At 44.1% G+C, this 15,523-nt stretch overlaps 1 protein-coding gene across 1 annotated transcript in view; it reads right to left on the reverse strand.

Annotated features, from left to right (window-relative positions):
• Positions 1–11,949: 11,949 nt before the first annotated feature.
• Positions 11,950–15,523, reverse strand: part of LOC135711351 (chitin synthase chs-2-like) — an 86,848-nt gene continuing 83,274 nt past the window's right edge. Inside the window, exons 8-9 of the mRNA XM_065234149.1 lie at positions 13,242–13,395; positions 11,950–13,186 (exon numbers count right to left, since the gene is read on the reverse strand). Of these exons, the coding sequence (XP_065090221.1) occupies positions 12,029–13,186; positions 13,242–13,395 (1,312 nt within the window). The 3' untranslated portion in view covers positions 11,950–12,028. The remainder of the gene's footprint in view (positions 13,187–13,241; positions 13,396–15,523) is intronic.

Consider the following 15,523-nt stretch of genomic DNA (forward strand, 5'->3'; position numbering starts at 1 on the left):
TGATATGTTTATTAGATAGAAATTTGATTTCTTCTGCAAAGTTGCTTTAAACTAAATTATCTATATCTTTGTAGGTTTTGTATTCCTCTGAACCATAAACCATAATAGTGATTTTTATTTTAAAAAAGAGGGCCACCCAAGTCACGAGCTACGCCAAAAGGAAGATCTTTTGTTGTGAGCAAACTCTCACAAACCTGTCAAATTTTGTTGAAGAAATCAGAATTCTGTCTCATCAACATATCAGTCTATGAACATTTTTCTAAATTTATTTAGGGTGTGTCTAAAAAATAACGGTTTGTTTGCTGTAACGTTTTTATTTAGACTTTTAATTGATAGTTATGACAGTTCAGTACTGTTTATCATACGATTGACCCACTGCGTTTGTTCAAAAAATAATCAGTAACTAAAACGATCCAGATAGTTTCGATGAAGAGTTAACAGATAAACTGGCAGATGTTGGTGATACACGGTCCATGAAAACATCTCTAAAGTGACTAAGATTAACTTTTTCTTGGTTTTAACGCTTCTGTAGAGAACTTTAAGCAAACATCAAAGATTAAATATTATTCGATTTAGACTATTGTTGAGCGGCGCCGGTGGTGTAGTGGTAAGCGTGATTATCTCTAACCCCTGCAGGCCTGGGGCATGAAGTAGTTCGCCTCCTCGTGGTGTGTCCTGGAAACGTTAATTATCGAACCCAAGGGAGAGATATTGAGGCTAAACGAACTACAGTAGAGTAAGGACGCTTGAGCCCCATTCAGATCGTCCCAGGAGGTCGATAAGTCCTGCACAAACCCTCGTTGTGCAAAGGCAGGAGTGACACCGGGTTCTTAGAGTGCTAAGGTAAGCGGTCACATATGTCCTGTGCTGCCGTGGACAGTTGGCTGGCTATCACGTCTGCTCTAGAACTCAGGCGAACAATTAACAGCGAACAATAAGAGGAAGGCCCTGCACAGCTGCTCACTGTGCAGTAGCGAGTGTCACGTCTTTGACACACCACTAGTGTGATGCGCCATAGCGCAACCGGTCCCCTCCCATGATGCAATGCTTTCGGGCGGTTCCGGGGAGGGCAAGGGCCAAGAGCACAGGGTAAGGTTTAGTGGGTCGGGAGTGCTACTTCTCCCATCCCCACACCCTGAGTTATCTTTTCAGATGTCTGGGAGCAGATTCCCCCTGTATAAAAAAAAACCCCTGTTTGTCTAAGGCTTGCTGTATTCGGGTGGCGTTTAGAATTGGCCTAGGCCTTCATAACGCGCCATATTGAGTAATCCAGCGAATTAAAATCGGGGCTGGATGGCGGCCACATATCCTTCGCCCAGAACGGAAGATGTTTGTTCCTGCAACCACTTCTGAGTGCGGTTCGAGGTGTGTCACGGAGCTCCATCTTGTTGAAATACAACATTTGGCTTCGGACCGTACTGTTCTTTGATCCACGGAAGAACATACTTACTTAAAATCCCGATGTAGACCTCCGGGTTGACCTTGTTGCCTTCAGGAATGAACACCGGGTCCATTTTTTTACCATCGGAAGCCACCAATCCAAACACCATAACGCTCGCAGGATTCGGGGTCAGATATACGTTCTTGTGCTCGTCGGCCACGTCTTTTACCGAATTTGATACGGGATCGACAGTAAACATGCTCTCGTCGGTGAACAGGATTACCGGATTTTTTCGCTAAAGAATGTTCATGATTTTCTTGCATCGTTCGACTCGTAGCTCCCGGATGCCGTTGGTAATCATGTGAGTTTTTTTTCCATGCCCTCGACTTCACCCCGCAATCTTCCTTTGCTTCTTCCGTGCCGTCAAGTCACTGATCCCGTGTTCCTTTGCCATTTTCCTTATTGAACGCACTGGATTCCCCCGAATCTTCCTTTTGATAGCAGCGATAACCCTCGGAACCCGAGCTGACATTGAACGACCTGTGGCCACCTTCGTGGATAGTTGTCCTTTCTTTTCTCGGTCTAAAACCCTTTTGACCACCGGGACACTCCCAGGGGCGATTGAAATGTCTTTTTGCGACATTGGCGCGTGGGAAAAATCACGAATACGCTGCCACTTCGTCATGGTGCAACTGTCAAACTAAGTAAATCGTTTTCTTTTATACACAGCCTACTAAGGTATGAGCTATACGGTAATGGACTCACTTCCTCAACTTTGATGCTAGACACCTTATAATGGTTGTCGGTGAAGCAAAGAATTGTATATTTGACTATGGCGTTCATTTTTGAAGTAGTTAACGGTTTGCTGTCTCGCTATTTGTGTGATCGAATTTAAAGAGGAAGTGACTTTCATAGATATAATACTAGAAACGCTGTTAAAATAAGAACACCATGTTTCTTGAGTTGTGCTTCACTAAATTAATTATATTTAAAGGAATAAATGGTTTCAATTCAATGCCTAGACATATCAAACGTTCAGCAACACTTACATAATTTAAAAGACACTGCATTGCACCCGTTAAATCTGTCGTTTGAACAGTTATCAAGTGATTTTCTTTATGAATTGACAAATTATGTATCTTGACGAAGTTATCTCTAACGGATTATTTTGTATCGATAGCTGTTATAATGAGTTTTTTAATAATTATTGTAGCACTGCAAAAATTATTTTGTTCGCCCCGGTGGTGGCTTCCCGAAGATGTAGGAGTGGAATTTTTGGCAACCGAACCGGATAGCAAATGCCTCCTTTTCAATTTGTGGGTAGTTTCGTTGCGCGGATGTTAACGACTTCGACGCGTACGCAACGGGATGTCCATCCTGAAGTAAGTCAGCTCCCATAGCGTGAGAACTGCATTCGACAGATAGCACGTTCTGCTTGTTAACATCGTAGAACTTCAAGATTGCAGCTTCAATATGTTATTGAATGCTGTTTGTTGTTCATGTTCCCACTGCCAGTGAACATCTTTCTGCAACAGCTGCCTCAGTGGAGCTGTGATTTGAGACAGGTTGACGATGAATTGCCCGAGATATGTTACCATTTCCAGCAGACGCTGAAGCTGCTTCTTGTTCTCAGGCACCTTCAATCTCCGAATCGCTTCGATTTTCACACTGTCCGGATGGAGGCGTTCCTCTGAGACGACGTGGCCCAGGAAGGGAACCGTTTTTTGGGAACAGGCACTTTTCGGGATTCAGTTTTAGGCCTGCGTTCTTCAGCTGGTCAACTACCTTTTTCGTGATTTCGTTCAGCTTTTCCAGTGTTTCTGCATAGATCAGGATATCATCCATCGACACGTCTGTTCCGTCAATTCCTTCCAACAACGTCGAAATCAGATTCTGGAACACCTTGGGGGCTGACGCCAACCCGAACGGTAGACGCAAGCACGAATAACGGCCCCACGGTGTGCCAAACGTTAGGTTCTTCTGGGAATTTTCGGCTACCTTGACCTGCCAGAAGCCCTTCTTGCAGTCCAGAATCGTAAACCATTTTACATTACGAATTCTGGCCGCAATCTCTTCCATAGTGCGCAGTGGGTAGTGCTGACGAATGATGTTTTTGTTTACATCCGTCGGATCGATGCACAGACATATTTTGTTGTTTTTGCGCACTACTATCAGGTTACTTACAACCAGTGTGGGGTCCTCCTGCTTGATTATGACACCCATTTCGACCATTCTGTACAATTCCAGCTTCACTTCCTCTCGAATCTTGTGCGGGATTGCTCGTGTACTCGAATCAGTGCTGCACAATTTCGACAATACACGGTGATACTCAAAATTCTGCTTTGGTCACTCGTTTGAGCGAACAGTCATCGTCAAGGCAAACCATGTCAATTGTCAGTGGCATTTTTGTCAGTGACGAGCATGTGCTGATTTGTTTATTAGCTAAATTTAAAATGAAATTAAATGGCTTGAGGAAAACAATTACATGGAGCCATTAAAGTGAACAAGCATCTACTTCCTGAACAGCTTGGATAACAATAATGTGACTCAGAATGCAAGAAATTACCCTTTCTGTTACCAGGTGAATCTTTGTCATTGACGAAAAAATGAATGAGATTTTGACAAAGATTTTTTTGAGGATCAAGTCTATCATTGACTATGTGAAAAACAATTTTGTCAATATCGCGCAAAAGTCTGTCAATGACAATGACAAATCTCAGCACTGACTCGAATACAGCATCCGTTTTCAGGTCCAGCTCGTACTCGAAGTTTTTGAAACAGCCCAGGCCTTGGAAGATGTCGTCACGGCTGTTAATTGAGTTGACACGCTGAATCATCTGCAGATCGACACAGGTTTTTTTTTCCCAGGATCGGCTCGACGTCCAAATCGACGACCTTGAACGTTAGATCGGCTTTGCGCTTGTTCACAACTCCTTCCACCGTCAAATCACCTTCCACTTTGGTCTTTTCTCCGTTGTATGACACAATGTAGTTTGTCTCGGAGGTGAGTTTTTTTTGCCACCTTCAACGGCAAAACGTTGCACTGTGCCCCACAGTCCAGCTTAAACTTAATCTTCATGTTGGCAATCGTTGCTTCCTCGAACCAGTCCCCGTCGTCGTCGTCGGCATCTACTGCGTGCAGGTATAGGTCCACTTCTTCCTCTTCCGACAAGTCTTCTTCATCACTTTTCACTATAGCAGCTGCTTTCTTCGCCTTATTCGGCTGCTTGAAGCAACACTTCCCAAAGTGGCCGGATCCTTGGCACGCCAAACACTGTGTTCCGTACGCTGGACAGGCCATCTTGCCGTGCTACGATCCGCAACGTTTGCACTGGAACGGCTTGCCGTCATCATCGGATCTGACAACGCTGCAGCCTCGATTTTCAGAATCCATCTTCTTCAGCGTTTCTGTAGTCTTCTCACTGGCTTTGCAAATCTGGATCGAATGTGAACTTCGGATCACTGAACAGTTTTTCCCTGACTGTCTGACTTGAAATCCCGAGCACGACCAGCAGTAAACGGTCGTTGATACTCATTCCTTCGTGTTCAGTGCCGAAATCACAATCGCGGATTGCTGCTCGCAGTTTGATGAGGAAATCGTCGAAGCTTTCACTCGGTTGCTGGTCTGTTTTTAGGAATACGTATGTACTGTATGTTGGATTGGCTGCTTTTTTGTTCGCTTTCGGGTCTTGCTTTTCCGACTCGGTGAGCTGCACTGCCCCTAATCTTATAGTCGACGTAACCACCAACAGCATCACTGGTGGGAAAACGCGTTTTTGTTGTATGCAGCCGAAAAGCAATATTTTGTAACAATTTCATTCAAATAATCTGTCCATTTGGTAAAGAATAACGGTCAGAAGTGGGCCGCTGGGCTTTTATGATTTATTGCTTAATTATTTCATCTCAAAAACGCATATGCCAGGTTATGCGAACAAACATACGTTCTGCTGAAGGTTTATTCGCATAGCTTGGCGTAAAAACCAGGTTACTGTGTTTGAAGTAGTATCAACATTCAAGGTCACGTTGACAGATTTTCTCCAAAGCTCGTTAGATTCAGTGATAGTGAAAAGGAATTCAATTTGGAAGAATTAAAATGTCCGGAAGAGGTGCCCTGGATTTACTGCTGACCTATGGTAGTTCCGACTCGGAAGATGAGATTGATCCGGATCTGCCGACTGCGCTTACAGACGATATACAACCACAGCCAGCCGTAGCAGCCGCACCGAGGCCAAGGCCACCAACAAAGCGAACTTCGGAAAAAACAGAGCGCCGGGAAAAAAGGTTATCTGACCGGAGGCCCATTTTGAAAGATTGTGGATGCAGAGCAGTGTGTTGCGGCAAAATTGGACGTGACAGAAGATCTGACATCAATTCATGGTTCTGGGGATTGTCGGGAACGGAACAAAAGTCGTTCGTTTTGCAGTTCAGCAAGCGTAGCCCTGTAAAACGACGGCGTGGCCAGGTGAATCCTACTACCCAGAACTTTCGGAGACAATTTTCCTACGATTACCAACTTAAAAGAAAATAATTTGCAAATCGTTCAATACTTCAGAACAGGTCAATACAAAAATTATCATATTTGAAGAGTGAAAGCGCCTCGAACGCTATAAGAAAAGGTTCAGTATGTTAAACGGCTTGATGGCGTGTTTGACGAACCACGTACAAAGCTAGTGTGTATGCTGAATATTGAGAATGCAAAAGCGTGTAAAAGCAGCTTGAATGATATGGGTTCAAGTGTACATGTGACAAATAGCAGGATTTTTATATTTGAAATATTGCAACCTGTATGGAGGGACGTCATTTTTGCATTGAAACGGCACTTACGCCAAATCGTTTTCTCAATATTACTCACATGTTTCTGAACAAAAAAAATGAGTTTGCATGTGGAGTTTGTGTATTATATGGTTAAGAATGCGTAGAAACAAAAAAGTGGATTTTGGTCATTGTGGCTCTTACGTCAACTATGCAAACATGGGCAGTGCAATCCTTTGAATGTCCCGATGACGTCTGGACCCAATGAGGTACAGAGAGAGGTGAGACAGATCGTGAAACATGGTTGTACTAGTGAACCAAAAAATCAACGTAAACGCAAGTAGTGATTAACGGCGCCGGTGGTGTAGTGGTAAGCGTGATTACCTCTCACCCCAGCAGGCCTGGGTTCAATCCCAGTCGGCGCCGCCGGGATGTTCTGAGGCATAACATCTCTGATCACGCCTTCCTTCGGATGGGAAGTAAAGCCGTTGGTCCCCGGTTCATGAGTTGATGGGTCGATAGGTAGGGTCCAGGTGTGGGAGCTGCCTTCCTGGCACGTCGGTAGCATTGGTGCTCAGCACGGAAAACAAGATCGACGGAAAAAAACAAACCAAAGAAAGCAAGTAGTGACGTCACTAATTGCTTGTATCGTACAGGGGTTTTCCTCACACAACTTAACCGATTGCTTCACCTCAGTAATCCAGCTCATTGGTCTGGACCGGACTGTTCATCAGAATTCCCACCTGCCGCTGTGCTGGCTGGTCCTTGATTCCCGAGGCTTGCTCGAACCATGAATATTGTTGAATCCAGTCGTTCCAACGTTCTTTATCTGTATGGTTTTGGATGTTTCGAACTTTACATAATATTGGTTCATTCGAGCAAATAATTAGAAAGTCACGAACGAGTTGCTATTTTTGCTCTGGAAAAAAAGCACCAATTTGGGAGCGGTGTTGAGAGTAGACCTGTGCGCCGATCAAAATATTTTCGGCGGCGGCAGCGTGACATTGATGATTTAGAAAAAAAAAAATTTCCAAACCAATCGCTCATGGACAAAAAATTCTACCCACATTTGAGCTCAGATTACTTAAAATCGCTAAAACGTAGCTCAGTTTGAATAAATTTTCCGACACTTTCCCGGAGAAAACTTCTTGAATATGGAGAAACATTAGCAAAATTAAACACAGTTTAGAAGTTTATTAGTAGACAGACTGAAACCACAATCAGTTTTCCTCATATTCGAGAAGTTTTCCTTGGAAAAGCATCGGTAAATTTACTTATTCTATGAGTGACATACGTTTTCGCGAATTTGAGTAACCTGAACTCAAATATGAATAAATCTTACTCAATTTTGAGTTGCTCTCATTGGCCGTGCATGCGGAATTTGTTGAGAAAAGTATGTTTATTTTTCTTGATTTGTTTTCCGTCGATCTTGTTTTCCGTGCTGAGCACCAATGCTCAAACCTTCTTTTGAGGCAGGCCCTAAGCCTAACCTAACGTGATGAACTAGCCTACGGCTAAAAATCACGATAGTAAATAAAAAAAATTCTTGTGACTATGGCATGACCAGACACTCCCGGGTAACTGCTCAGTAGCATGAGACCCCTGAACTGTGTCACAGGGCCGGCATGTTACTGGGTATTCGGAGGGGCTCCGCGGACAAAGTATGAAACACAGGAATATTCACATTTTATAACACATTTACTTGCCCTATTCTGTGGCGTGTGGGTGTGGGTTTTCACATATATGTGAAAAGTATGCGAGGGTTTTAAAATTTGCACTGTACTCACTGCTGCAGCGGGATCTCCTACGGCGTCGCGACGCTGGCGTTGGCCCACACGTTGCACTACCGTGTGGCCGGAAACTTGCGGCGCGGGCTGTAGACAGTATTGTTGCAGCTTTGGGAGAATGGCGGATCTGGTGGCGTTCATCAGCCACATACGGCTCAGCAGGCGTTGCTGGCAGGCGTCTTCCGTCGTTGACAAAATCGGCTGACCGTGGCATGGCCACCTTGGTCGAGCCGAGACGGGACCCTCCTTGGCAATTAAGGCCACCGGCCTGAGGGAATCGTCCTTGACGGACGATCGAGGATCATTCACTATTAGGCTCGGAAGCCATCTTGACTTCCAAGCCGAGCCGTGTAAAACCATTTTGTTTACGGTACGAGGTCCTGAGAATTGTCATAATTCAGGGAAATTTCCGTCAGGATAATAAAAAGTAAATTACCTGAACGGAGGCAGTCCAATATCCCAGAAACCCCACAAGGGGGGGGGGGGTATACTAAATGGCACTGCACTTTACGATACCGGTCTACACGGACGCCTGATTACTTCTGCCAATTAGAAGGTTTTTCTTTTAGAAGATGGCCACTCGCATGCCTTTTGCCGATCATTCTCCATTTTTAGCTTAAGACCACGATTGTGCTCCGTTTAGTATCGTTCGAGTGTTTTTGCAGCGGTACTAATCCTCTCGCTGCTGTGTGTTGCCTTCTGTCTTTTAAATTAAAATACGTGAATTTTCCAAACAACAACAACTCATACAAACGAAAATCCACGGATTGTAACCAACTGGTTACATTCTAGAGGATGAATCTCTACAGAAAGTTTACACGACTTTTGAGAGATGGTTTCAGGGAAGTCCAAACGAATTAGTCAGAATCACTATGCCTCGCAAAATAGGTCAGAATACGTATGAACTCGATGGCCATAGGATCCGGACCGAGAGTCAATTGTATGGGTAAGGAGCGTTGCAGCGCTAATGTACGGTGTAAACAACAGCCCGGTGCCGAACGATCCTACCATTCTTCAGAAGTATCTGCAATCACAGCTGTTTCTCCACAGAACCACCCGGTACGATTTATGCTTCACCAATCAGTCAGCCGTGTAGCTCATTCTATGGACTGAACTCGGATTCGATTGACTGGTGGAGTCAATGGATCCCGTCTCCCATTTGGATAATGCTGGAAATTATTCCATGGAAGAGGTAGAAAAACGGTTTAAAAGTAAGAATTTGATAATAATGAGAAAGAAGAAGACCAGAGCTAGTTAATTTGTTACCGTAAATGGCCAATATCAGTGGTTTTCTGGGTCTCCTGTAAATTTATTAGGGTGTTTAAAGGTTCTGAACCACACACTTTGAAAAAAAAATAGTAAATTTAGGTGCACTGAGACATATACGAGTGTCAATGTTGACATAAAATTGAATCATAATAGACGCAAAATTCAGCTCAATAAAACGTACTTTCGAACTTTTCAGTCTCGGAGCACTTAATTTTACATGACATGTTCGTTTACGTCTTATCCTTTATGTCAAAGATGGATTCCGTCACGTGTAAGATTTGGTATTTCTAAGTGTACATGGACCAAGTAGTTGGACTACCCCATAAAATAGGAAGATCAGTTAGACGAATTTAGTACTTAACCACGACTGCTGACACTGGGATGCTATTGTAGGTCTATTGCTGCTACTACTACCGCCGGTAGGTATTTTAGGCCGAGTCCTTCCTGTTTTTGAGGTTGTAGCATTGCCCGAGTAACATGATGATAATGCATTTGCCGGTTGGGTACTTGGTTTCGGCAAACGTCTGCCAGAATGACGCATGGTACAGAACTGTCTTCTCCTGGATGGACAGCTTCTGCCATCAGTCACCCTTCTCGCGGAGGGGCTGAGCTTCGAGTGCCACTCCCTTGAAGCTCTCTCGATCTCTCAAAAGTCATAAGTGCAGGGTTGCCAAACTCATGGGTTACTGAGACTGATACCTTGATTACCACACTTTGGGACGTTCGGCACAACGCTTGACCTAGCTTTCGGCACAGATGATGTACTGGGCACAGATTGGAATGTGCAGAGTTGAACACCCCTTGTGTGTTTCGGATAAACATAGAATCCCGTACAACTTGGACCTGTAAGAGATTAAAAAACTACAAGGGACAGCCCAATGGGGTTGTACGCAATGGGGACGTAGGACTACGTGGTATAATAAATCTTATTTGTTAACTGCAGCAAAAGTTTGTGTTTTGTGTAGGAATAGGAGTCGTACTCGTTAGTATGACGCGCTTGACATAGATGGCCAATAGAGTGATGCAAAATTTGAAATTTTCGCTCCACAATACTCAAACGATTCCAAATCGGATTCTGACTAACCTCTCAAAATTTGAACCCATTTGGTGATAAACTGAGATGGCACAAACCATTTGAAATTTGTATGGGAATTACTATGGTAAAACCAAGATTTTTGTTCATGTATATCTAAAAATTCACCATATCGGTCTGCTTCAAATGCTTTCAAGTGTACTTGTAGGAAATTCCAGCTACAACTTTGCTGAATACCACTTTTTAATTAAATGCAAGGATCGAAAGTTATCAATGGTGCAATGCGCTGATGTCTTATGATCATGCTCAATCAACTGGTCAGCAGGCAACATTGGTGTTTCTGGGGCGTTGAATAGGACACCAAAATAATGGCTACTATGTCACACTGCAAAATACAGTGTTGCCTACAGGGCAGGGATCATGTCATAAGTTAACCAATCTCTTAAATAATTAATAACTTTGTCCTGTCTCGTTTTACATAGAAACGATCTTGAGCAAATTTGTAGCTGAGAAAATTTTCTATAAGAATGGCTATCGAACTGTTTCGCAGCTCAATATGGAAAAAGAATAGAAGGCAATGAACAAAAAGTTGACATTTCCCATAGTAATTTACATGCCAAATTTACATTTCTAACCAAATGAGTTGTTACTTTGGGAGGCTAATCAGGACCCGATTTGAAACCATTTAAGCACTGTGGAGCGAAAAAGTCAAATTTTGCATCAGTCTAATGGCCAACTGCGATGCGATCTATGAATGCTCATGTGGGCTCCAGCTTGCAGGCAGCCTTTCGTTGTGTACTGGAGAACACCACCAATCACAACGCGGTGATTGAATAAACACCGTTTGGTGGAATTGGAATTCATCTTTGAAATCTGTGTTAGGTAAATCGCTTTTCGCAGGCAATAGGTGATAATTTTAATTACCATAGCAACAATTGCACATTCGTGCAATTTTCAATAGTGACATTTTGAAAAATGATACAGTCTCAAATTCAATAGATGTGTAGAAATATTTCTGATCGGTTGATGAAAAATTATTGAAATTGGTGCAGGGGCAACTAAGTTATGAAAGTTCAAAATCTTTCATAATTTTGTTACATGTTCCATTTTTGGTTTTCACAAAGTGTACCCCCATATAGAAATCACAGACGTAGTCCTACGTCAAAAAAAAAAGCTCAAATATCAACGTGTTGTTGATAATAGTCACTTATTCACCTTTATGTAAATCCGATCTGAATGATTCCTTCCTGTGTGCTAGATCAATAAAGTGCGAACAAACGTCAACAAACTAAATAAAAATCGCTACACCACACACAAGTTCTAATTTCAACGCGTTCAATATGCATTTTACCGAAAAGGTGAGTCAAATAAGTCTATGTTATGTGTTAAAAAAGACGAAGCCCCACCCCAACCACGTCACTGCTGCACTGATTAAGGCCCTGAAGCGGAAAAATGAATCCACAATCCGGAGTGGCAGAAGGACACCAAACCTCCGCCGGGCGGTAGCAGTAAAGAAGTAAGCCCAATCAATGGCAATATAAACGGACAAGGCAACAGCAAAAATGGCAGCAGTTGGCAGTTGGTGCTTTTTGCCGTGCGGTTTGCGGTTCAGAACGGGCATCATCGAGCGGCAAAATCTGTCCGGAGAACAGCGTAGACTTAATCCGGTTAGTGGCTTTCGGTTTATTGTGTGGGGTTTTCTGTTTTCGGTAATTCATTCGGCAAACAACTCTTGGTTTTGTGTGATGTTCAAAAAATATTTTCTATTACAAATTATGGCAACAATGGTGTTGGAAGAATTAAAATTTAAGCAAACGCTACCCGACTCTGTCGCTTGGGCTTGCCGGTCGGTCGTTCGGTCATCTCCATCTGCATAGTAGGTCGTTCAAAGTCCATGGCCTCCTCCTCTTCGGAATAATCCTCTAGCTCTTCATCGATCTGGTAGGCATAATTTATCATGCCTTGGTTTCCACGTTCAAAGTTCGGTGGTTGATTGTACTGGTTACCGTTCGAGCCTCTTCCTGTTGGCGGACCGCTGTAGCCAGGCGGAGACAGGCTCTTTCTTTGATTCAGTCCACTATCGGGACTACCCTGATACCACAAATCTCCAGCCGTATCGTAAGGATTCTGTCCCTGGAGAATGGATTTTCGGATCTTTCTCTGCTCGGCCATTGACTTCCTTCTCGTGTCCAGTACGTTCAGCGTCTTTCTGCTCAGCGTCAATCGACCACCCAGGTTGAGATCACCATCCTTGTAGTAGTTTCGCTTGAAATTCGCCTCCAAATTACTCCAATCCTGCTTGTTCTTGTGCTGGTACAGAATCCTGTGGATCGTATCCCTCCTCCCGATCGCCTTCTGGTCATCTTCCAAGTCCTCTTCATCCCACTGCGGCTTCGGTCGTTGCAATCTCCTCGCAATTTCCACGGCATTCTCCCGCAGTTCCGCATCCAGCGACATGTCCTTTGCCTTCTTCGAACAGTACCAATTCAGCTGGGTAGATGCCAAAATCTGCGAGATCGTCCCGAATCGATGCATCAACATAGCCACAAACTGAATGACCAGGATCAGCCCGAAGAAGAACACAAACACCAACCCGATGGGTTCGATCTCCAGGTACTCCCGTCGGACGACGATTTCTACGGTGCTCTCGTCGAAGCTGATGGTGTTCTTGGCATTGAACCACCACTGGATGTGCAGATCCTTCTTGTTCAACTGCAGCAGAAAGATGACCAACACGAACAGGGCATTCGCCATGACGAAGGCAAACACGGCCAGATCACGGAGGTTCTTCAGCTGGGATTTCATTTCGGCCTTCTGTTTGTCCGAGAGATCCAACGGTTTGAGGTACTTCTCGATCAGTTCGATCCAGAACTGTTCCTCCGAGGCGGAAATGGTTTCGGTGTCACCGTTGCGGAGATCCACGTCGTACAGCCAATCGGGGAGATAGTTGATTTGCTTTTCCGGCTGAGAGGATGGGGTAGAGGTTAGATAATTTTCTTAAAGTTTTAAATCGACTCACCTCCTCCATCTCGGAGTTCTTCACGGTCTGCATTGGCGAGGAGACTCCGGTCGGTGAACCACCTTCCTGGCGGTGGTGCATGTCAAGGCAGCCCATTTCATCAACGTCGTCTTCGTCGTCGGATCTCACTACGGTGACGGTGCCGGTTAATTTCCTGGTTGGAATTTCAGGATGATGAAAAAGAAAAATGCATGCAAAGAGGGAAAAGAAACCCACTAGGTAAGTGAAAATAACCATGCGAATGTACGTGATAATATCTGCTAGTTAGTGGGGGGGAGGGAGTGGTGGGTGTATCTGGAATATTGCCACCCGGCGGGCAGATTAGCTTCTCCCGTTCGTTGGGACGGAGCACTTCAACGCTAAGCGAGGCACGTTGGCAAGGGGGAGGGAAATGTGGGGGGGGGGGATAATGAATAGGTAAAACGAGCGTTGATGGTAGTGATTCGGTTCGCTGGCTGTATAACGTGTGTTATACCTACTCGACTCGTATTTGTGTTGCGATGCGAAACCAGGATATGTAAGGGTGATTATTTAGAGCTGGGAACACTTGTTTCATTCTTGATAAGATATGCAAATCAGGTTGTAGGGTGAAGGATAGAGCACCCGTCTCCTTTGGTGGAAGGAAAATGCAACCAGAGCGTGACGAATGAGCAAGCTAGAAATTGTTTGGATTGTGGGTGGTTGCAGCATGAACTGTTCGTAGAAAATTGAAAAATTATCCGGGATCAGCAAGACCATCCATGTGCTCGTTAAATTATTCCGTTTATCCTCCAAGTGCTCTCAGGAAGAGCACGTATTTTTGCTGCGAAATTGTATTGGAACACTCAAGGATCAGCCTCGCTTGGGAACTCTAATCGGAAAACAGCAAAGGGGATTTTCTCGCACAGTTACGCTTCACGGAGCCAGCAAATGAAAACTACTTAAAATTATGTGTAAACTGTAAATACTTGTCTGCACTCTGTCTTTCTTACCTCTCTAAGCAGGGCCCAAGGTTCATTTTCAAGAGTGTGTTCATTGAAAGTCTAGCACTCACTCCGACCACGTCAGAGAGAGAGAGAGAGAGGGAGGAAGGGAGTGAAAATAAGCGTGCAATGTGAAGTAGCATCGTGTCAGCGGCAGAAATGAGATGATGTTTGCATCTTCTTTGGGGACTTCCCGTCGCATCGCGTCCCATAGCTTGCCGGAGCCGGAATGGAAAGAATTCGAAACGTCACCGAGCCAGAAAGTGCGCTGGGATCAGGAATCGTCGTGGAAAAGAACATAAATTGTATTTTAATTTAATTGAAACTTATTTTCTGGGCACCAGCGATAGAGAGCGAGCAAGAGGGTGGAAAGAGTGGCGGTGAAGGTTGTACTTCAGCTGCTTTTCAATTTTATGTTCCCTCGAGGAGGACTATGCGCTGGGAATGACAGCATTTGCCGGCAGCGGCGATGGTTATGGTGGTGACCTCACCCAAAGGAGAGCTAGCTGTATCGCAAGAGATGGCGACGAAGCAGAAAAAAATGTTGGTATTAGTAGTTTGTTGTTGTTGTTGCTACCTTGATGTGCGTGTTGTAAGAAAGTGAGATTCACTTAACTTGAAAAAAGTAGGGCAGTTTTGCTTGAAGTCTTGATAACCAGTCGGATGGACGACGGTGGGCAATGCGATAGGGATTCTGGAAAGCTTGCGAAACAAAAAGCACGGTAACCCCTTGAACTAAGAGACTTCCGTGAAGCACTTGTAGCTGGTGGGTAAACATAAATGACATTAATGAGTAAGAGAGGTAAGATTTCCCCTTTTGCTAGTGGTCGTGCATTTTCAGAATTGTTTCTGTTAATGAAAATAAAATAAGCATTAATGTAACAGTATACAGAGTATGAACAATTTAATGCTTTGTACTGCTTATAACAGCATTCACCACTTGAGGACAAGCAGCTTTCAAATGTACAGATGTTAAGAGGTATCGATTTACACTCTTCCCCCGAAGAATGCGAGTAATACGTACCGCGTAAATCGAATTCACGTAAATGGAGTACACGTAGTATATGGGATTTGACCTAATAGGAACCAACATCGCGATCCTGGACATATAGAAGGATACTGTCTTGGGCAAAGTTGTTCAGTGGATTAAGAAAGCTGGTGGAGAGAAGTTCGGAATTTTCTCACTACACGGCGTTAGTTTGCAAGAATTTGTGATTTCCTTGTTTTTGTGATATCTTGAAATCCTTGCCATCTAGGAGGTTGCTTTCTTCGGCGAAGTTGTTCAATAAATCAATTATTTTTGGTGGACAGAAATTGACG

This window comes from Ochlerotatus camptorhynchus, unplaced genomic scaffold (assembly GCF_037179485.1).
Source record: "Ochlerotatus camptorhynchus isolate MF236.1 unplaced genomic scaffold, CSIRO-AGI_Acam_v1.1 ptg000432l, whole genome shotgun sequence".
Lineage (NCBI taxonomy): Eukaryota > Metazoa > Arthropoda > Insecta > Diptera > Culicidae > Ochlerotatus > Ochlerotatus camptorhynchus.